Genomic DNA, 22702 nt, shown 5'->3' with positions numbered 1-22702 from the left:
TTCCCAGAAGAGCTGAAGCTGTTATAGCTGCAAATGATGGGCCAACTCCATATTAAACCCTGTTCATGTGCATGTAAAGGCAGGCGTCCCAACACTTTTGGCAATGTAGTGTATATTATGGTGCTCATATTACCACACCTGAAAAGAAGCAACAGAAGTCTGTAGAAGAGCAAAAAGGATATAAAGTATGAAAATAAAGCCTGAGCATCACCTCCAGACAAACACACACACACACACACACACACACACACACACACACACACACACACACACACACACACACACACACACACACACACACACACACACACACTACCATTTAAATGTTTGGGGTTGGTAACATTTTTTAATATTTTTGAAAAAAGTCTTAGAACAGTAATATTGCAAAATATTATTACAATTTAAAGAGCTGTTTTCTATTTGAATATATTTGAAAATGTAATTTATTCCTGTGATCAAAGCTGAATTTTCAGCATCATTACTCCAGTCTTTAGTGTCACATGATCCTTCAGAAATCATTATAATATGATGATTTGCTGCCCAAGGAACGTTTCTGATTATTATCAATGTTGAAAACTGTTGATATGCTTAATATGTTGTGGACACTTATTCATTATTTTTTTCAGGAATATTTGATGAATAGAGCATTTCAAATAACAGTATTTATTTATTTATTTGAAATAGAAAACTATTAAAGCAAAATGTAATGCATATAAATTGAATGTATAAATTAACGTATAAATTGAATGCATGCTTGCCGAATAAAGGTATTATTTTCTTTAAAAAAAAAAAATTATTATATTTTAATAATGCTAATATTGTTAATCTTTTATTTTTATATTCATATATTTATGTATAATTTTGGTTCTTGAACTGATTAAGGCTGAGTACCAGGAGTATAGAGTATGTTGCGGTGGCTTGCCTTGAACTCTCGGCTGAGTTTGTGGAGTGTCTTGAACATGGTCTGGCTGGTGCTGTCCATGACCTCGGTCTGTAGAGAGGCCAGTTGACCCCCCTTCCACTCGTCCCACAGAGCCTCCCACTGCTGGGCGATCTCCCATACCTGCTGCAGGTAATTCATGCTCTACAAACACATGCACATACACACCATTTAAACATCACTGTATACTGGACCAGAAATGACCTTCACCAACAGTATCAATAGCCTTCAATTTGCAGTTACGCAGGACAATTGCATTTCCCATCATTTCCTGTTTGTGCTCTGTTGTGCTGCTTTGCATTGAATGCTTCAATGTTGTATTGTATGGAGAAAAGTTTTTACTGTATTAGCGGTGAATAGGCACCTTCTCTAGGACGAGGATGTCTTTAGAGGCTGGTTGTTCAATATTAAAGATCTTGAGACCGAAGCGTATGCCCTGCTCCTCTTCTTTAAGAGCCTCCAACTGGACACGCAGCTCTGACACGAGCTGTAGTGCAGAAGCCGGGGCTACAGTAGTGCCAAACGGACCTGCACATAGATACATGCAAAAATAAGATGGTATACATAAAAGACCACACACAAATGCGCATGCATATGGTTAATGATTAAAAAACTGCACATTCAGCTGTCATTTCCCCGGGGAGCAGCTTGTCGCTCTAACAAAAAAAAAAAAAGTCCTACTGGCCAGAAAGTTAGCAAAGTGAGCATGTTTCTCACAATGTGCTATTAATGTGGTTTCACAGTTGGGAGCTCAGCAGGTCAGTAGGTCTCTTTCCTGAACAGCGTGCAAGTTCTGGCTCAGACCCAGCTCCGCTCACAGGCCCGGACTCCCACGATCCACGCGCACTTGCGACAGCTTTGATTTACGAGATATTTGATATTTCAAAAAACACCTCATTCATCTCAGGATGGCAAAACACAACACGTACAGTAACACACACACGAACGCGTTCGCACAGACACCAGTATAGAGGCCGTTATCTGCCCCAAAGGCCTCTGTGATATGTTTACAGGCGTGAGCGTTAACGCCGGTCAGCGTTTATACTGGATTCCATCAAACACACTTGCTAAAGCGCACATCTACATCTCCGGCAATTACAAAAAACACACATTTACACAATTCTGTACTAAGGCGAGCCATTAAGCAGCGTGTGAAGATCCATCAGGGATCTCCAGTTAATATTTGTGTAAAGTCTGATTTACTGAAGCATTTAGCATATGCTGAAGTGCGTCGCTGGAGCAGAACGAATTCAGGAGCATTGGTGTTGAGAGGTTTGATGACGCCCATCCTCTCTCTTTCGGTTGTGCCTGACTAAAACGTAAAGAAAATCTCATTAGCAAATGTTAAAATGGGCTACATTTTTGATAAATCTGCCTTGGAGACTTCAACCAATCATACATGTTTAATTGGCCCTGTGCTGAGAAACGCAATATCGTGTTTTTCCTCAGCGCCGGATCTGAGAGGGAAAAGTCACACTGGGTCCGTGGAGAGCAGGAGATGAGATTTTGAAGGGGCACCTTGGCAGGGGCCAGTAGTATGTGTTTGGACTGAATGAGTGTGATATTATTGAAACCATCTCTCTCTTGAATACAAATTCCTCTCTGCACAAAGCTGCTTCCTGGCCTCATTAACCTGAAGGAGCCTGCCATTGTTTGCTGGAACAATCCAAACAATCCCGTCGCTCTCAACAAGTTGCAGCTGCCGCCCACGTTCGGAAATTCTGGGGTTGTGGTAAATAATGACGGTGAGCGTCGAGTGCGCTTGCCACGTGTTGACTTAGCGCAAAGCTAAGGCTGTGCCAAAACTCCAACTTTGTCTGAATCAAGACGGAAAGGCTTTTGGATTCATAGTGGGAGAAGAACAGAAGCGGGGAAGGAATGGCAGGAGATCAAACTGAAAAACAACAGACTTCACAGAGCTATCAACGATCACAAGGTAACGCAAACACAATGGAAACGAGATGGCGAACGAGTGAGCAAAGAAAAAGGAAAGAATGAAAAAAGAGGGAAGCAAAAGTAGGACGAAAACTCTGTCCTCTTTGATACAGTTCGGCACAACGTGACTTTGTTCGTGGCAGTGAGAGATGGAAAAAAGAACTTCTCAATCCCGTTTTTAATAGAGCAGAGAATAAACAGCGCAGAGACACCAGCAGGAGGTGGAGCAGCAGTACGGGACAATGAGAGAGAGAGAGCAGAGAGAGAAACGGGGCGGCAGACAGGCTGAGAGTGCAGTCAAGGGCAGGATGTCAGCGTGACGGTCACTTCTGCTGTAGGTGAGGCTCCATGGCGTTCTAAAACATTATCTCAAGGCTAATTGGTCGTGATGTGCCGTGGAGTGTGTGGGAGGTTGATGGCTCTACCCAGCACTCCCCACCAAGCAGAACACCCACGGTCCCAGAAAGCAAAGGCCTGCTGTGCCGCCCATGTAGCGCGCTGACCTACAGAAAAAGAGGCATGCTGGGATGTGAAGCTCTCAGTGGGCTCTGAGACCGTACTGGTAGTAAACCTACTGACCGTGTGTGTGTGTGTGTGTGTGTGTTTTCCCATCCTATAACAGTCGAAACTCTTAAAGCTGATGTGTTATGTGTGTGTTCACCATTGTTATTGAAGCTTTGTAGGGCCGACTGTGTCTTCTTTTTAAACTCCTCAGTGGAGAGGATCAGCCCACTCTTCATCATGTCTTTGTGTTTCTTCAACATGATGTCACTGTCAATCACAACCTGCTGGAACCACACCCACTCTGCATTCAGAGCCTCCAGCAACTCCAACACCTACAGAGACAGAGCGAGAGAGAGAGAGAGAAAATCTAAGAGCGCTGAGTCAAATAAAAGCGTAGTCAAAAATGGAATAGAGGCAGGAGATGAAAGTGTATTTAGGAGACAATTTGACTAAAACACCTGAGGGTGTGTGTGTGTGTGTGTGTGTGACACTCACAGCGGGGTCGACAGGAACCTCGTATTTCTCAAGGATGGCAAACTGCTCATGGATGGGCGGAATCTGACTTTCGGTTTTACTCAGATCTGTCTGCAGAGTTTCCAGAAGTTTTAGACTCTCTTCCAACTCCGCAAGAGTCTGAGGAGGCTGAGACATCCTAGAAAAAACACACACAGTCAATGACTATATGCGCATGCTAAATATTTAATGCAAATTAAGAACAGTAACACAAGAGTGATTTTATTCTGGGTGATTTTAGCACGATGCTGTGCTGTAGCAAGGGTGTTGCTATAGGGTGAAATAAAAATGTAATATAAACTATAGACATACTAAACGTAAAAATGGCAAAAACACAACTAAATTACTAAAACTTGAACTAAAATGGAAATAAAAAAGCAATTATTCAAAATATTAATAATAGTATCTCAATGATACTAAAATAACGCTGGCTCAAGTCAAATAAGCCCACCTCCAAATCTCCATATTCTCTTTCTAGTCGACAGAACTATTTATTAGTGTCAGGCTTAGTAACATGCTAATGTCAGACTCTATTGGAATCAACAGAGAGGTTTGTCGAGTCTCTTATGCTCTTCACGTGAGGGGTGTTAATTGGCGTGGCATGCATGAGTGACCATTAACACAGTCGCTGCCCATGAAGAGCGTTTCAAATCGGTCACTTATGAGGTTTCATTTCAGTTAGGATCCCAGCTGCTTATATAGACAGCAGACTGCAGACAGCGAGGCAGGGTTTTGGAACAGAGCTCGAGTGGGTCTCACACACACACACACACACACACACCTGAGAGCGTTTTCCTGCAGAAAGCTGTGCAGTTCTTTGAGTTTGGCACTGGCCATAAGGCTGAGCAGCTGCGTGAACTTGCTCTGCCACTCGTTACAATGTTGCAACAGAGAGAATTTGAGCGGAGAACAATCCAGCAACACAAACTGCAAACTTAACACTGTCTCCTCCTTCTGGACGTTGTTCGCCACCTCGGTATATCTGTACAGAGAGAGAAAGAGAGAGAGAGAGCGTAAATAAAGTGGATAATTCTCTTGAAACTAAAAAATCAGCACAAAAATATCCTATTATGCAAATTTTAACACAAGCGACGTTCTCCTTTCTAAACAAAGATTACATTAACATTTAACATTTTATTTTAGGTTTTTAAATAATTTTCTATTACCGCAATGAGGTCTGATTCAAAATGAAGATTGTTTGTGGTTGTGTTGATTAAGAAATTATGTTGTTAAGCCTAACATCAGACACTAGATGAATCTATAAAATAAGTAAATTATATTTGATTATATATTCATTATATATCCTAAATAGTATAATGAAAACCACCGTGTGTCCATCAACTAAGTTCTCAAAAACAACACTTTTTTGCAACAATTGTGCAAATAAAAATGTATTTTCCCATGATACATCAGTAAGTGGAGAAGGTCAAGGATGGACACATGGATGCTTGTCTCTTGATTTTTCTTTCCTAACAATGCTGTGATTGTATCTGGACTACATGTTCTCCACACTATGTTGTGGGCTCTTAAAGAAGAGGAGCAGGGCATATACGCTTCGGTCTCAACATCTTTAATATTGAAGAACCAGCCTCTAAAGACATCCTCGGCCTAGAGAAGGTGCCTATTCACTGCTGTTACAGTAAAACACACATTTTCTCATTGCCACTACTAATGGTACATTTTAACACACAATGATTCTAATTATTAATAATGGCCATTAAATTACTTTTTGTTTAAATGGATCTGTAAGATATGATGTATTTTTTTTTTGCTCAGTCATAATGTCTCCCTATTAATAGCAATTTAATTTGTCATTTCAGTAGCACAAAGTACCCAAATTAAGTCAATTTTTCAAGAAAATAACAAGTGTGCAACATCAATTCTTTCTGTGAGTGAGTTTAAAGAAATAACGCAATATGTTACATTAATAATAGTCATTAAAAAAGTGTCAGCATGCATTATTTGATGTGGAAAAAACTTGAGACATTAATTGGGACGGCAGGCAACACATAAATGTCCTTCCAGCTCAGGACAGACAGCACAACGCAAACATGCACAAGGTCATTAATGCGCAATCACACACACACACACAGTGTCTGTGTCCACACACACAGCCTCAGGCATCCACTGTTGACATGATAATGATTTGGTTAGTGCAGATAAAATCTATAGGGAAGAGATGTGGACAGGATTGGCATCTCTGTGCTACAGACATGTCAACAGTGGCGGCTCGTCAGGGGAGGCAACAGAGGCACAGCCAACGAAAATGTTGAAGTGAAAATGGGAGAAGGAGGTCCCAGGACCACCACCGGGAAGGAAATATAGAGACCAGGGCCCGGTTGCATGAAACCTCTTAAGTGGTTTGACTTAAAGGTATCCATGAGGGGGGACAATCCCTGAGGTAGGGGATTTCTTTAAAAGCATTGCAACAAACATCTTAACCGTCAGCCTTACATAAGTGTTTAATACTAACACAGAGCGTCCTAAAAATCGAGTGCATTGTTTCTATGAGTCCAGCTACGACTCCTGCTGTGCCAGCCACATAGTTTTACATTAAATTACATATTTGTCCAACTCGTTGTTATTGTATTGTACTCACACATCAATGCCATTTTTCCTGTTTGGTGATAAGATTCACAGATGTTTTTTTTCAGCCTTGAAGTTCAAGGGGACCTATTTTGCCCCTTTTTACAAAACGTAAAATAAGTCTCTGATGTCCACAGAGTGTGTAAGTGAAGTTTAAGTTCAAAATACCCCACAGATCAATTTTATAGCATGTTAAAATTGCCCTGTTTTGGGGATGAACAAAAATGTGCAGTTTTTGTGGGTGTCCCTTTAAATGCAAATTAGCCTTTCAAGAAGAGGGCGGAGCTTCAAGAGCACGTGCTCTGGTGTCAGGACGATCTCACTCACTGAATGTGATGCCAGAAACTGTCAGTAGATGTGTTACGTTCGAACCAGAGTCGGACAATAATGCCTACAGAGCCAGAGAATAAATGCTACATGGAGATAGAACAGGTATAGTTTAGTTTAATTACGGTTATAACTTATGTTGTCATCTTGCTTTTATCCACTATTAGTACAAGCCTGTTTTAGCGGACCCCGTCCGAATGATAGGCAAAACTTTACTGATGAGTTTTATGAAGCTTATTGTACATCACACAAAAGATGAAACATCTGTTTTCACTCCAGAAAATCACTGTAAGAGCTGAATAAAACACAGTACAAGAACTGCTCATTAAAGTCTTATACATAAACTCTCTCTCTCCCTTGCATTATCATCAACTTACACAGCGAATTACACAAAAACACTCATTACAACAAACAGTAAACAAATATATACAGACCTTATGCCTTTTCGGGGGTGCTTAATAAACGGGCAAACTTTATATCCGTAAAACAACTCCAATGAACTGTAATAAAGTGTGTGCTCTCTCATTCATTACTGCTGTGACCAGTATCGCTCTATAAGCTTGATCACGAACATCCTTGTGTAACAACTTTTTAACAAAACCTGTGTTTTGCATTGTCCCTTTGTACTGACCCTCGTTCACAAAACAGTCTGGTGTAAAATGATTTGCATGAATTTAGGTATGTGGGGGCGCATTCTCTACAAAAAAAACAAAACAAATCCACTGCTTCTTCAGTTGCTCTGATGTCGGGAGCACATGAAGACTGTAATGTTCACTCTTATCATAATCAAGGACCCCTTTAAGCACTGTAACACGTTTGGTGTCCTAGACGGGCACGACTCGATGCCGCTAACAGGTTTTACAGTAGGCTACTAGAAACAAGAAATCTAAACCAAACTAAAAGACCCAAGCCTGCTGCTATAATCACACAAGAAGAAAGCCTGGCACAGCGCACAGTGGAAGTGAAAATGGTGTTCATTCATTCTTATTTTTGACAATATACATCATACTTTCAAGTTGAACACAGCGAATTCAACAGGCATATTTTGATCGCTAAAAATGCACATCAGTACTTCATCCTCCTTAATTAATATAAAATCATCGGGACCTTTTTTGATCCTTTAATTTTGTTAGGGCTAAATGGTTCCTAAGGACTTTGTTGCAACACATAACAGAACTTAAGGAACTCTCAAGTAATTAAGAGAAAATACTTAATGACAGTCTTAAAGTTCTTTAAGTGGACCCTTAGGTTTTTTCTTGCAACCCATGTTTCACTAAGGGTAACCTTAACCTTATAACTAATGGCTTTGTTAACTCAAGGGCTTTCATGCAGCCGGCCCTGACCTCTTAAGTTTGATTGAATACCCCTGATTGAGACCCTGCCTTTACAACATTATACACTCATTTTGAAGGAAAGACAAAGACCTGGCGATGTCTGCGTCAAAGGAAGCAACTGTAGGGTTGAGCCGCTGGTAGCGCTGTATAAAGCCGTCTTTTTCGATTTCCCAGATCTCTCTGTGTTTGTCCCAGGTCTTCATGTAGGTCTGCAGGAAAGATGCATTAGTCACCATTCCTGCAGCTATGGCTCCCTGGATCTTACAGATCTCTTCATCTTGCTCTGAAATCAAAAGAAAGGGAGGAAGTGAGAACAACACAGAAAGCATTGTTGATGCCAAACAACCAAAAATGTAATTTCTGTCATTAATTCCTCACCCTCATGTCATTCCAAACCCGTAAGACCTTCGTTCATCTTCAGAACACAAATGAAGATATTTTTGATGAAATCTGAGAGCTTTCTGTCCCCCCTATAAACAGCAACGTCATAACCACTTTCAAGGCCCAGAAAGGCAGTAAAAACATTGTTAAAATAGTCTGTGTGACTCCAGTGGTTCAACCTTAATGTTATGAAGTGACAAGAATACTTTTTGTGCGCAACAAACAAACAAAAATAAGTACTTTATTCAACAATTTCTTCTCTTCCCTGTCAGTCTTTGACGCTGTTGACGTTGTAAACACAACGCTTCCGGGTTTTACCTCAGAACAAAGGCTTAGTTTGTCCGGATCCTCATGAACAGCGTGGAGACTATTCACAAAAAGTGTTGTGCACAAACAGTATTCTTGTCACTTCACAACTTGAACCACTGGAGTCACATGGACTATTTTAATGATGTCTTTACTACCTTTCTGGGCCTTGAAAGTGGTTATGACGTTGCTGCCTATCGAGGGGTCAGAAAGCTCTCGGATTTCATCAAAAATATTTTAATTTGTGTTCCGAAGATGAACGAAGGCCTTACAGGTTTGGAACGACATGAGTAATTTATGACAGAATTTTCATTTTTGGGTGAACTAACCCTATAAGCAATACACATATGATGATGTAAATAGATTTTTCACCCAAACATTTTGTCATTATTTAGTCATCGTTGTGGCTTTGTGTTTATTTTTCTTTCAGAGAAACACAAAAGGAGGAATTTGAAGAACTGTACAAAAAGAGTGGACCTATGCAATTCTTCATAATTTTTCCTTTTATGTTCCACAGAAGAAAGTCAAATGTGTTTGGAACGACATGAGGGTGAGTAAACAAGAATATAAAAAGGACAAATGGAGGGATGTGGTGAATGAGAAGGTGAGAGGGTGTACCTATGATGCTGTAGATGGGGTTTCTCTGTGAGTGCTGGCGGGTCAGTAGGTCGGGCAGGCGTTTGAACACTGAGATGGTCTTGATGAGCTGAGAGCAAATGCTGTTCACTATGTGGGAGAGTTTCTGGAGAGAAGGAGAGAAATCCACCTGGACACACACACAGAGGAAAAACTTCATTAAAAGAGCAAACAAGATTTTGAACAGAATCATTATATTCAACCTGCAAGTCAAAGAAAATGTTTATTCAGGTACCATTTGATTGACTACAAATATTTAGCTGTTTTCAACATAATAATAAGAAATGTTTATAAATCAGAATGATTTCTGAAGGATCATATGACAAGGAAAACTATAAAAATAAAAGAAATGCATTATAGTTAACATGCAGCTTTTTTTAAGGAAAATATATGAAAATGAATGAAACCAGGAAAATAATAATGCACCAGGAAAACCAAACACAGATGTTGATGCTCTCAATTATTTAAAGGGGTACTTCACCACTGGCAAAGGGGGCTTTCAATAAAACCAAAGCCCTAGAGCTGTCAAAAGTCTTTTGTGATAAAGAAACATGAATTTTCTTGGTCCAGGTAACACATCGTTCATTTACATACAGTATACTACCGACAAAATACAAAGTGGGTTTGAACATACAGTATGTGAAGTTACACTTAATTTCCACCGCACAAATAATGCACATTCATAAAGGACCTGCTAATGAGCACTGCATCACTTTTGTAAGTAATCGCACACATTAAACTGTTCACACTTTCTCCTTTCATCACAGAAGTATGTACTTGTTATTGCCCTGACTGTGTTAGTGAAGAAAACTTTTCAAATATGGAATCTATATTTAATTGTATTGCTGAAATATGACAGAATCTTCACATTGCTAGCTTCTCCAACGTCCTGTGGTTTTCTGTGACCATTTCTAATCATCTCCTCTGCGAGAGCTGGAAAAGATGTGTAGCGGCAAATATTCTACCAGCGTGAATTTGGTTGTCGATCAGCCTGACGGATAATCATTTTCGCTCTTGGTGTGAACAGACCATTCATCAATGATTTGTTTTGCTTATTCATTTTGCGTTGGTGTGAGAGGGCCTTTAATGGTGTGTCCTGAGCTAGCATTAATGCATTTCCCTTCCCTCTGGCACTTAGAGCGCTTTGCCTCAGGCAGTCTGTCTCCACAGACCAAAGCAACCAATGTCCCTAAAATATATTCAATTAAGTCAAACTAACATTTCTGCTTTTCCTTTCTCGCTGTGTTTAGCTGACTAAGCATCATGGGACATTACCCATAGGCCTCGGTCCAAATATACCCCTGTAGAGCTGAGCAGTAGAGTGGAGTGCTGAATAACGCAGCAGTGCAGCCACAGCTGTGATTTATAGAGGTTGCGGTGTTCTGAATGCCCTCTGCTTGATGTATGATAGTGTCTTTATGCTGTATGTAAAACACATGGCCAGCAGCTCTCTGTGACCAACACAATGATTTACACTGACACAGAGCTTTTATGTATACTTTTTTGCCTTGAAATCACAGAGGAGACGTTGTCTAAATGTGAGGTAAGGGTCACCTCGTCACGTAAATTGTTTTTTAATGACTACTGCATTATTAGATTTGACAAAGAGAAAGTGTCTGTGTCTGTCTGTGTGCACCTGAGCAGGAGATCGAGGAGTTTGTCGTTTCAGTACCACCTCTACTCTGAATAAGGGGTTTGGGGAAGTCTTGCCGTCTCCATTGATGGCTTTAGAGAGCTCGTGCAGAGAGCGCTTTATATTCACACGAAACGCCTCCTCGACCATTCGGTCCAGCTTCTCCATGTATGACACCCAGAGCTGTTGCACCTGAAGACACAAACACAAATATGGAAGTCAATGGGATGTCCTCGTAATGATGTTTTTATAAAAGTATGTTAAATGCAAGTATGCAGAGATACATATTATCGTGCCATTGTACATGGGATAGATCACCCAAAAATACAAATCTGTACAATGAAAGTCAGAAATTGACATTTTTGAAATTGAAAAATCACATTGATTTTCATTGTATAGACATAATCCATTAAAACATTCTTTAAAATCTCTTTTTGTTTTGTTCAACAGAAGAAAAAAAAGTCATACGGGTTTGGAACGACATGGGGGTAAGACAAAATTTGCATTATGGGGTGAACTATCCCTTATTAATAGGGATTCTCAGATCGATCGGCCGCAGATCGATATTGGCCGATAATCACATTCTATGACTCGATTGGTAGTCACTAAATTTGGCCCATCTCACGATCCGATCGCAATTTGATGACGTAAAACCGTGAAAAGTTGCAGCTAATGCACATGTAAACCGTAGACAGATGAGGCTTTTGCACCACGTTCTGCTTTGTAACTTCACCAAGCATTAGTATTATGATCTCGGGTATAGTGGGCAGTAAGGCGAGACCAGTCGGACACTGTGCACCAGGATTGGATTGATGGCTCCAATTGACAAGCCTTGATTTACTGTGCGCAATAGAAAAGGAGCGCACAATGAGAGATCATTACTCATCGACCAGGTTCTTATTACTTACTCTATATAATTATAAATATTTTAATGCTTTATTATGGCGTTTACACATGTAAGTTGTTCTTATGTTCAGTAAAACACTCAGATCACTTATTTAGAGTGGTCTTTGATAAAAAGGCTACAATGGTTCCAAATGCCGTAACTTTTGATTGCTTTGAGATGTCAACACAAAATTTGGCCCAGATGCAGTTGACATGATTGTGAACAAGCCCAGTTTATGACCTGTCATAAATACTTTCTAATAGTCATCATGTCAAGCATGAATAATAACAAAATAACTCAATAAACTGCATCACTTTTTCTGGGGTTTTCAAGCAGTGTTCTAACATAATCTCCAAACATGATCAAAATGTATTATGTTCACAATTTAAAGGGTTTCTATCAAAACTACCTTGTTTTTTGTAGAGTTATAAGCAATTACTTTTAAGTATGCCACTCATTAAGGATGCCTTTAAGGTATAAGGGGTTAACAGTGACAGTCAACAGAGAGCTTACATATCACTTCTATAAAACTTGAATGATCAGGATCGGCCAATCGATGACAAGGAATCGGTAGTAGGTCTCGATTGCAAAAATCCTGATCAGAGCATCCCTACTCTAAGTTCACAAAGGAGTGATAAATGTACCTCTAGATGTCTTTGCGGTTAAACTAGCTTGTTCTTATTCCAATAAGCCACTAGAGGCTGTGCGTTATGAGGGCATACAACACAAACATATTTGTTTTTTTTGTTTTTTTACTCAAACAACACGCCTTCATGGTGTTAACATTTCTTTAAGGGTGCTTCCACATTCACACTTGGTTCAATTGCCTCGTCCGAACCAGAGTTTGATTGCTCCTCCCTCCCCTTGCCCCCACTGGACTGTGTTCAGATTATATTATTTGGGTCTAAACCGGGGTGTGTTTGCATCATCAAAGCTGCAGCTGTTAACCCCATTGCTTGGTAACGACGGCGAGCAAGAAGGCGGCAAAATGTATATCATTGCTCACCTCACTTTTATATTTTTATTTTTTAAACCATTGGTTTTGTTTCCAAAGCTTCAGCACAAAACGGCACTTGCGTCTTATCTGCTGGGAATGTACTGCAAATGCTCTAAAGAACGCTGAAGGCGAGCAGAAATTAGATTTACACTCGCCAGGAAAATGAGTGAAACGAACACAAATTTTTATCAAATCATACATCATTAATAGCACTTGCGCAATTTAGTACGATTGCATTCATATCAGCAGCGAACCGTACCCCACCCTTTTTAAGCAGACTCGGGTGCGGTTTGCGGGTGCGCACCCGAGTTCAGAAGACAGCGTTCACATCATCCAAACATCATCTACAACACACAGACACAGTCCAACCTCTGGGCCATCTAGGTGGAAGGTCCCGTAGACTCTGGCCATGATTTTGACGATGTCCTGGTGTGTGTTCTGCAGTCGAAGCAGCTGGCTATGCTGATGATTCTGCTGATCCTCCTGGAACTCCAGGTCTCCATGGAACATCTTGCCATCCACACGTACCAAAAGCAGCTCACTGATCTGCTCACAGAGCTTAGAGGCGGCCAGGTTAGCTGCCTTATACTCGTCCACCATTAGCTGCACCTGTGGGAGAGAAGAGAGATCAAAAACACAGAAAGCAGAAAAACAAAGAGAGCACAAATGTTAATCCCAAAGCACACAGCTTAGAAAATTGCAAGATTTGAACCTGAACTTCTACATCCTTTTGGTTTGTTTACATTAACAACTGTTCTAATGCATTTTAGACAAAAATGACAGGCTACACAAATCTTTGTTCTTGTTATTTCTATAACCTTTCCCTGAGATTGTTGCGCCATTATTTAAAATGAGCTACTACTTTACCGCATGCAGGTCTATTACTGATTCTGTGGATGCCTGCCTTATTGAAAAATACTGACTCCAGTAAACAGAATCACACGCATCTCAAAGTTTTAAAACCTGAGCTATTGTGAAACAGTACTTTAGCATTCTCTCTCTCTCTCTTAACTAAAAAACATATGGGAATAAATGTTTTTTCACCTGTAGTGAGGAGCAACACACAGGTAGTTTTGACTAACTGCTCTGAGAGGAGTTACAGCACAAAGCAATCATTAAAAGCCCAGGAGCTCCTCCATTAGGCTGTCCCAACTAATGACCAAATTAATGAGGGGAAAAAAAGGAACAGGGAGTGAGAGAGAGTGTGGTTGAAAAACAAAAAAATTAGAAATTTGCGTGGTGCTTGCCAATGCAAAACTCACCACCACAATGCTACTATGTGACTGCCAAGGAATTCTAAATCTCTTTAGTGAAACAAACAAAAACAACAAAACAAACAAAAGCAGCAAAAACACAAACCAAAACAGTAAAAACAAAAACATCACAAAGGCCCTGTTTACACCTGGTATTAAGATGGATTTTGGTCAATGAGATCACAAGTGGACGAGGTGTCTCTTTGTCCACATTCAACTACTTCTGTCCTGATTTGTTCGAGGGGAGGGTCTATGGGTGGGTAAATGTAAGGGATTTTTCAGATCTTTCAAATTAATGTATGAAATAAGCTCACACAATTTACAAATGAACACGACTGGAGACAACGAAAAAACTTACGGAAAGTATGAATGCTGAATTCAGAAACGCCAAATGCAGAATTCAGAAATCAGGAATGGTGAGAGAACATTGTGCTTGGGACGTTTTTCGTCTTGAGTCTTCAGCCGTCAAAGTTTACATCCCGTCTGGCTAGCACGCTTCCCATAATGTTTACGCATTAGGTCCGTAGGTGGAGAGTAGGCGTCTTCTGTGGCTGTTTGAGAGCATTCGATCACATGAGCGTTTACACTACGAAAGCAATCCAGTCGAATGCGTTTTGTTGTCAAAATGTGTTATTAACCACCCAGCCAAATTTGAATAAAAAAAAAAATCTACCAAGTAAATAAAATAGATTATCAAAATCTTGAAAAAATAAGCAGCATTGATCTGCTCTCAAACGATGGGGGCATGTCCGCTGTCTGCGCTGAAACCACGCCCACTCCCGGGAAAGCTGCTGTAAGCACACAAGACAACGCTCACATACAGTTCACGATGGAACCAGATGTCGGCGGGACGAACGAAGGCCGGCGCGGGAGATAGTCGGTTCGACCCCATCCTGCAGTGGATCATCAGTGAATCCCGGTTGTCTCCGGTGAAAGTTTGTAAAACTATCCGGTGTAAAGTCACTGCAGAGGCAGGTGTTGATGATCCTCAGCTCTCCATCAAGGTAGCTGTTCACAAAATTAATATCCATCGCTTCTTGATTTCATCGTTTTTGTTTTGTAAATTGTAGGCTGTAGTAACTAACGGTAGTGACAGTAACTCGCGATCGAACTGATGCGAATGTGCTCTAGTTATGATCGTGTTAGGGGAGGAGCCGGGCTCAGGGGCTCCAGTGCGTCATGAAGCCACCGTTTTAGCCCCGTCCAGAAAATCCTGAACACAGCAATGATGAAAAACTGTTTAACGGTCTAACTCCACAATTCAGTACTACATAGTTCAGTCTTTGTAACGTGTTTCAGCAATACATTTCTAACATGTATAATCTGTTTAGAAACAAATCTCAGAATTGCCTTTTCATGGACTTTAAGTCCTATAGTCCTGGCTAAAAGTCTGCTAGCATGCTTCCCATAATGTTTATGCATTAGGTCATTAGCGGAGAGCAGGCGTCTTTTTTGTAGGCTGTTTGAACACATTCGACCACATGAGCGTTTACACTACGAAGGCAGTCCGGTCGAATGTGTTTTTGACTACCTCTAGGAGTGGTCGAAAGTGAAAACGCTTTACACCTGTATTTAGTGTCGTCCACTTGTGATCCGATCGACCAAAACGCATCTTAAAGGGTTAGTTCACCCAAAAATGAAAATTCTCTCATTAATTACTTACCCTCATGTCGTTGGACACCCGTCAGACCTCCGTTCATCTTCAGAACACAAGTGAAGATATTTTAGTTGAAATCTGATGGCTCTGAAAGGCCTCCATTGGCTCAATGCACGGTTCACTCTCAAGACCCTTAAAAGGTACTAAAGACGACGTTACAAAGTCCATCTCACTACAGTGGTTCTAAAAAACTTTATGAATCTGCGAGAATAGTTGTTGTGTGCAAAAAAACCCTAAATAACGACTTATATAGTGATGACGATTTCAAAACACGGCCTCATGAAGCTTCGAAGCGTTATGAATCAGCGAGTCGATTCAGCAGTTTGGATCGCCAAATTTCAGCAGTTTGGCGGTTTGACACGCGATCCGAATCATGATTCGACTCACTGATTCATAACGCTTCGAAGCTTCATGAGGCCGTGTTTTGAAATCGTCATGTAGTGAGATGGACTTTGTAACGACGTCTTTAGTACCTTTTAAGGGTCTTGAGAGTGTAAAGTGCATTGTGCCAATGGAGGCCTTTCAGAGCCATCAGATTTCAACTAAAATATCTTCATTTGTGTTCCGAAGATGAACGGAGGTCTTACGGGTGTCGAACGACATGAGGGTAAGTAATTAATGTCAGAATTTTCATTTTTGGGTGAACTAACCCTTTAATACCAGCTGTAAACAAGGCCAAAGAAAAACAGCAAAAACAGACAAAAACTAATGAACAAAAAATAAGCCAAAGTAAAACCAAAGCAAACCAAAACAACAAAAACAAGAAGCAAAGCTGACAGAATGGGTGCGAGAGGAATGTGGTGGGAGAAGTATGGAAAACACATTCAAACAGAGCAGCAGGGGTTTTCCAGCAGGATCGTCCAGCTCATGTTTCCTTCGCTCTCTTTTCCACAGAAATAGAGCATCTGATTTCAACCCATCCCTGAGCTTAAAATCAAAGGAGGCAGTTCTTATCCACAAAGCATCGAGCTTTTCTCATCCAACAGCTCCCTGTTCAATCTGCGGAGGGCAGCGGTGCTGAGATGTTTCTGAGCGTTTGCGCAGAGGTTCTCTGAAGCATCTTACATGCCGCATTATCTCACTCTTCCTCCTAGCTCTGGATCCAGCTCGTCTCATGACTTTTTCATGGGATGAAATGTGTCACATGAAATAAGCCTCAAAGGGGAAGATTACTCTACGTGCACGAGTGTGTAGAATGTATACTTACATTTCTAAGCGTGTGTGGGTGTGTGTAAACTCAGATGTGTCGTGTTCTCCACACTTCTCCATTACCAGTGAAGCTCTTGCCAGCTCTGTTTTGGGCTCGATGGATGTCTGACATTGACTCTGACATGAACCTGATCTCCCCCCCAGCTCTCTCCAGCAAGTGAGAGAGAACCGGGCACAGCGGCGGCACTGAATCGAGGCTGGCTGCCTTTTATTGCGAACGCTGGGGCTGTTTATACTGAGATGCCTGTGCGGCCTTTATTAAAGTAGATGGGGCATTCATGTTTCTGCTTACATGCCTTTGTGTATGTGTGTGTGTGTGTGTCTTTACCACATGGCTAAAGGGCACTGCCAGTGCTTTAATATCATATTGCCTTGTACAATGTAGGAGTGATGGACAGCCAACAGAGGAAGCGAATAGATTTCACAATTGCACTCCACTGAGTCGCACTTCCATTCTCAGTAAAGTCTGCCGCCTTCCTCTTGCATTACAAAAGCAATATCGGGCAGCAAAATGGACACAGCTGTATCAGAACAAAACATTTTTTTCTGTATCAGAAAAAATGTTCCTGAATAAATGTAGCTAGGGTCCAAAATTAACTTCTTTTTTTGCCACACCTGCCGATAGTGGATTACTTAAGAAAATGTAAGAAATATAATGTACTTTCAAAATTTCTATCTATCCATGTATCATGGTTTTCGCAAAAATATTAAGCAGCACAACTGATTTTTAACCACCAATAACCATAAAAATAATACATGTTAATTGAGCAGCAAATCAGCATATTAGAATGATTTCTGAAGGATCATGTGACACTGAAGACTGGAGTAACAACGTTTTGCCATCACAGGAATAAATTGAATTTTAAAATATATTCAAATAGAAATTTACATTATTTTAAATTTTAATAATATTCTGTAGTTTTACTGTTTTTACTGTATTATTATCAAATAAATCCAGCCTTGGTGAGAGCTTATAAGGGTCTTCTTTCAAAAATGTAAAAGGAAAAAAATAAACAAAAACTTGCCAACCCCAAACGTTTGATTGCTAGTTTTTATCCAATGAGATTTACACCGATCAGGCATAACATTATGACCTAATATTATGTTGGTCCCACTTTTGGTGCCAAAACAGCCCTGACCCGCCGAGGCATGGACTCCACTAGACCCCTGAAGGTGTGCTGTGGTGTCTGGCACCAAGATGTTAGCAGCAGATCCTTTAAGTCCTGTAAGTTGTGAGGTGGGGCCTCCATGGATCGGACTTGCTTGTTCAGCACATCCCACAGATGCTCGGTTGGATTGAGATCTGGGAATTTGGAGGCCAATTCAACACCTCAAACTCGTTGTTGTGCTTCCTGAACCATTTTTGCTTTGTGGCAGGACGCATTATCTGCTGAAAGAGCCACAGCCACCAGGGAATACTGTTCCCATGAAAGGGTGTTCATGGTCTGCCGGTTCTCCACTGTTCCTCCTTGGAGCACTTTTGATAGACACTGACCACTGCAGACCAGGAACACCCCACAAGAGCTGCAGTTTTGGAGATGCTCTGACATCACAATTTGGCCCATGTCAAACTCGCTCAAATCCTTACGCTTGCCCATTTTTCTAACACAGCAACTTTGAGGACAAAGGACATTTCACTTTCTGCCTAATATATCCCACCCACTAACAGGTGCCGTGATGAAGAGATCATCAGGGTTATTCACTTCCCTCATAATGTTATAATGGTCATAATGTTATGCCTGATCAGTGTATTTAGTTTAGTATATTCGTTTTCACTTCCTAATAAAGTACCAGTCAATTGTTATATTTACTCGTCAAAGCCAGCCCTTCTTCTTCTTCTGGTCTACATCCAAACATGAAGAGAGCTTAAACTCTTTTAAACTAACTACAACTCATATCAAACATATTCTTGTCTACTCTCAGTGTTAAAGTTGTAAACATCTGTCATTCACTGTAGACGTCAGCTTTATGAGCTATTAAACGGCAAGCTTATATTTGGCCTTCCTGGTCTTGTTTAATAAAAACACCACCTGCCAGTTATCTGACCACTAATTCAAGTGTACATTTGCTGTCTGCTACAGAGCTCAAATCTCAGACCACATCTTAACCCCTGCCTCACCAGAGCCCTGTGGTAATCCCCAAAATATGTGTGCTACTAATAACTACAGTAAAACCTGTGGGAGATGGGTGAAACTTTGCATAGTACAATAGGGCTGCTATAGCTATTCAATAAAATTGATAATAATTGATAATGGAAAGAATAATAAATACTGATTAGTCAGGCCTTTGGTTCACATTTCTATGAAGGGGAAACACATAGACACATTTACCTTCAATGCAAGAACTAGCAAAAAAGCACATCTTAAAGATGCAGTAAACGATTTCTAAGAAACCTCTCTTCATTGCTCCGCCTCCAAAATAACTAATACGCTGTGCAACACAGACTAACAGCTGGCGCATCAAGGTTGAATCAGCTGTACTGCATACAACAGCATATAGGGTATGTAGGGCAGTCATGATCTAATGGTTAAGGAGTCCGACTGGTAACCCGAAGGTTTCGGGTTCGATTCTCAATACTGGTACTGGTGCATTTGAGCAAGCCACCTAACCCCCAACCGCTTCCCGGGCACCACAGCAAAAACACAGTGTGTGTGTGTTCACTACTCAGAGTGTACACTAACTAACTTGGATGGGTTAAATGCAGAGGTTAGCATACTTGGCCTTCACACTTTTACTTTTTCACTTTCATATCTTGGTTCTGTGAAACAGGCAAAAAACAGTGTTCACGTATGGAGCACGTTTTCATGCCATCGCGCTCTCTAACATCTCTGCAGCGCTAGCTTTTGCCTGATCGTAAGCCTTTTTCTTCCAATTATATTCATCTGACCTTTTCGTCTTTGGTAATATCTCAGCTTTCTACAAATGTCCCCCTTGCTCCTCACTCTCTCCTCCCCCATCATGACCGGATACACCCCTTATTGCTGATTGGCTACAACAAGTGTGTTTTGGTCTTTTTTCTCGTTTTTACACAGTGAGGATTATGTACAAACACAATTTTTTTTTTTTACACACACAGAAAAGATATCTAGCAAATATTCACAAATTTGTTTGTTTAGGTGTTGATTGGAATTTTCAACAGCGTTTCTCAGAAATCACTGCCACTTTAACTGCAAGTGAGCAATTAAAAGTTGCTGTCATCACTAAACTTCATAAAGTGTGCATGCATATCAATCACATGGAGTGCAACAGAGAAAGGGAGAACATTGATCAGAACAAAACTATAATATAAATATTTAAAACTTTTTTGCAACTTTATATATTAAAACAATTTTGCAAACAGTGTGTAGCAACCAATATATTTAAATTGAACACTTGAATTGGAAAAAAAGATTAATCGATAGTATATTAGTTTCAGCCCTAAACTGAAATAAGCAGAAATCTAGTTCAACAAGCAAAGTTAGCTCTGGGATGCTTCTAGAGCAGTGATTTTTAACCAGGGGGCTGGGGCCACAAAAGGACTTAAACTTTAAAATAACACAAAAGCAGCAATACAATTATTAGCATATTTAATAAATAAAATAAAATATTATATTTCTTATTTTAAAGGCTACATAACACACTCAGTTTCTGCCAGTCTCATGTTAATCTTGAGTACCTTTAGAGTAGTATTGCATCCTTCATATCTCCGAAGAGTCTTTAGTTTAATCAGATTTATAAAAGACAGATACACTGTACAGATTCTTTCCTGAAAACATCCGAGCTTGTGCAGGCTTGCAGTGGGCGGAGCTAAAGAGTCACAAGCACACACACACACACACACACAAAATACATCATGGCATTATCCCTGGATAACTTTCGATTCCCTATACTTTCGTGTTGTTGACATCATATGCACTTACAGACATTTGATGCAGTTTCACGTCACCGCCTGCGGTTTCAACTCATGACCCGGAACAGACAAACACACTTGCTGAACTCCGTTGCTGCTCTGGAAAAACAAACTGCATCCACTGTTTCCTTAAGGCTGGGTTATTTGGGAAGCTGAACAAGATTATCTTTCCCTCACAACCAAAAACACACTTCTTTAGTGACATTGTTGATGTTGTGGTCTAAAAACAAAATGACAGCGCTGCTGACGGCTCCCGTAACCTGAACAAAGCTTGTTGATGGGCGCACTCTTGCTCTCGCTCTGGTTGATGTGCGCCAGAGTCCTGCACGGGTCCGATTTTGTAAACCCGCAACCGCAGTGCTTAAAACCACATCCGACCCGTTTTCCGACAACAGCACTAAATAAAATCCGCACCTGACCCGCTTAAAATAGAACCGACACCCGACCCGCACCCGCAATAAAATCAGTTTAGCGTATCACATTATAGACACACTTACAAAAATGTTTATTGCCAGCATACAGAAGTTATTACACGACCATTAACACAAGGACAACTTCAGCCGGGACATTCTAAAACGCTTAACGTGAAAAACGCTTAATGTGGCTTAATGTACTAAGACACTGTTATTAAGAGACCAAACTCAGTAAACATAATAATAATAACGTATACTAGTATGTACAAAAAATCAGATGAGCCCAGAATATGAACGCAACGCGTTTAATTACACATTAAGGGTTTTCCTCCCATAGAAAACCATTATAAGAAAACGCTTAACGTGGCTTAATGTAGGCTACTAAGACAGTGTTATTAAGAGACCAAACTCAGGAAACATAACATAAATACTGTTCGATAGAACTGCTTGTGCTTGGTTTGTTACCACAGTTATCTGCGTGCTTCCTCAGCGATGAACTTCCACATTTGCGGCTATCTTTTCTTCAACTCCTCAGGATCCATCTCGACGACTGCAGTGCAGGCAGATCGCGCACGCAGTTGTGATTCTTCTGGTACGGCGCGCACGAGTGCCGCACAGCCACAAATAAACTGATATGGATTTGAAATTATTTTATCAGCTTGAAATACAGGCAAGGCATATCTTTGTAGATGTGCTCCTAAAAATATGCATATATTTATATATATATATATAGGATCGCTTATATATATTTGTTTGCACGTGACTGTTAAAAACCTGTGTTTAGACCTGTGTTTCTCTCTTGTCCGATCCGCACCCGTATCCGACACAGTAGGGTGTTTTTCACCCGTTTCAGCAATATTCGCGGGTACCCGCACCCCTGCAGGACTCTGATGTGCGCACATGCCCATCCGGGAGAAGTGAGAAGGAATTCCGCCCTGTATGACATCATACAGGACCATACTCGAAAAAAAAAAAATCCGAAACTAATTTGAGTCCTGAAGGAGTTTATTTGAAAGAGAAATACTCCGTCATACATCCAACATGCTTAGCATGTAAATGCAACTCTTATTTACAGAGTAAATAAGTCAGAATGTATGAAATAGCATTAGATGCCCCCCCCGATTTACTCTGCAAAAGACATGGGGCCTTCAAATATTTTTGTGGACAATAGGAGTCCTTAGAGTAGAGGTCTTTGGGTTTTCAGATCGAAGTGGACCTGTGAAGGGATCTACCTTAGAGTCAAAAAGGTTGAGAGAACCATTTTTCTATAATTCTCTGCAATTTTTGGACTCCAAATTGAGCT

At 40.6% G+C, this 22702-nt stretch overlaps 1 protein-coding gene across 1 annotated transcript in view; it reads right to left on the bottom strand.

The window, feature by feature from the left end:
• Positions 1-22702, bottom strand: part of dnah2 (dynein, axonemal, heavy chain 2) — a 198846-nt gene that overhangs the window by 125439 nt on the left and 50705 nt on the right. Inside the window, exons 13-21 of the mRNA XM_079809147.1 lie at positions 13348-13587; positions 11099-11287; positions 9445-9592; positions 8230-8422; positions 4674-4874; positions 3875-4031; positions 3537-3711; positions 1305-1468; positions 923-1084 (exon numbers count right to left, since the gene is read on the bottom strand). Coding sequence (XP_079665273.1) covers positions 923-1084; positions 1305-1468; positions 3537-3711; positions 3875-4031; positions 4674-4874; positions 8230-8422; positions 9445-9592; positions 11099-11287; positions 13348-13587 — 1629 coding nt within the window. The remainder of the gene's footprint in view (positions 1-922; positions 1085-1304; positions 1469-3536; positions 3712-3874; positions 4032-4673; positions 4875-8229; positions 8423-9444; positions 9593-11098; positions 11288-13347; positions 13588-22702) is intronic.

This window comes from Gobio gobio, assembly GCF_949357685.1.
Source record: "Gobio gobio genome assembly, chromosome: 2".
In the NCBI taxonomy this organism is placed as follows: Eukaryota; Metazoa; Chordata; class Actinopteri; order Cypriniformes; family Gobionidae; genus Gobio; species Gobio gobio.
The sequence above is the reverse complement of the archived record's forward strand: the minus strand, read 5'-3'. Positions and strand labels throughout refer to the sequence as shown.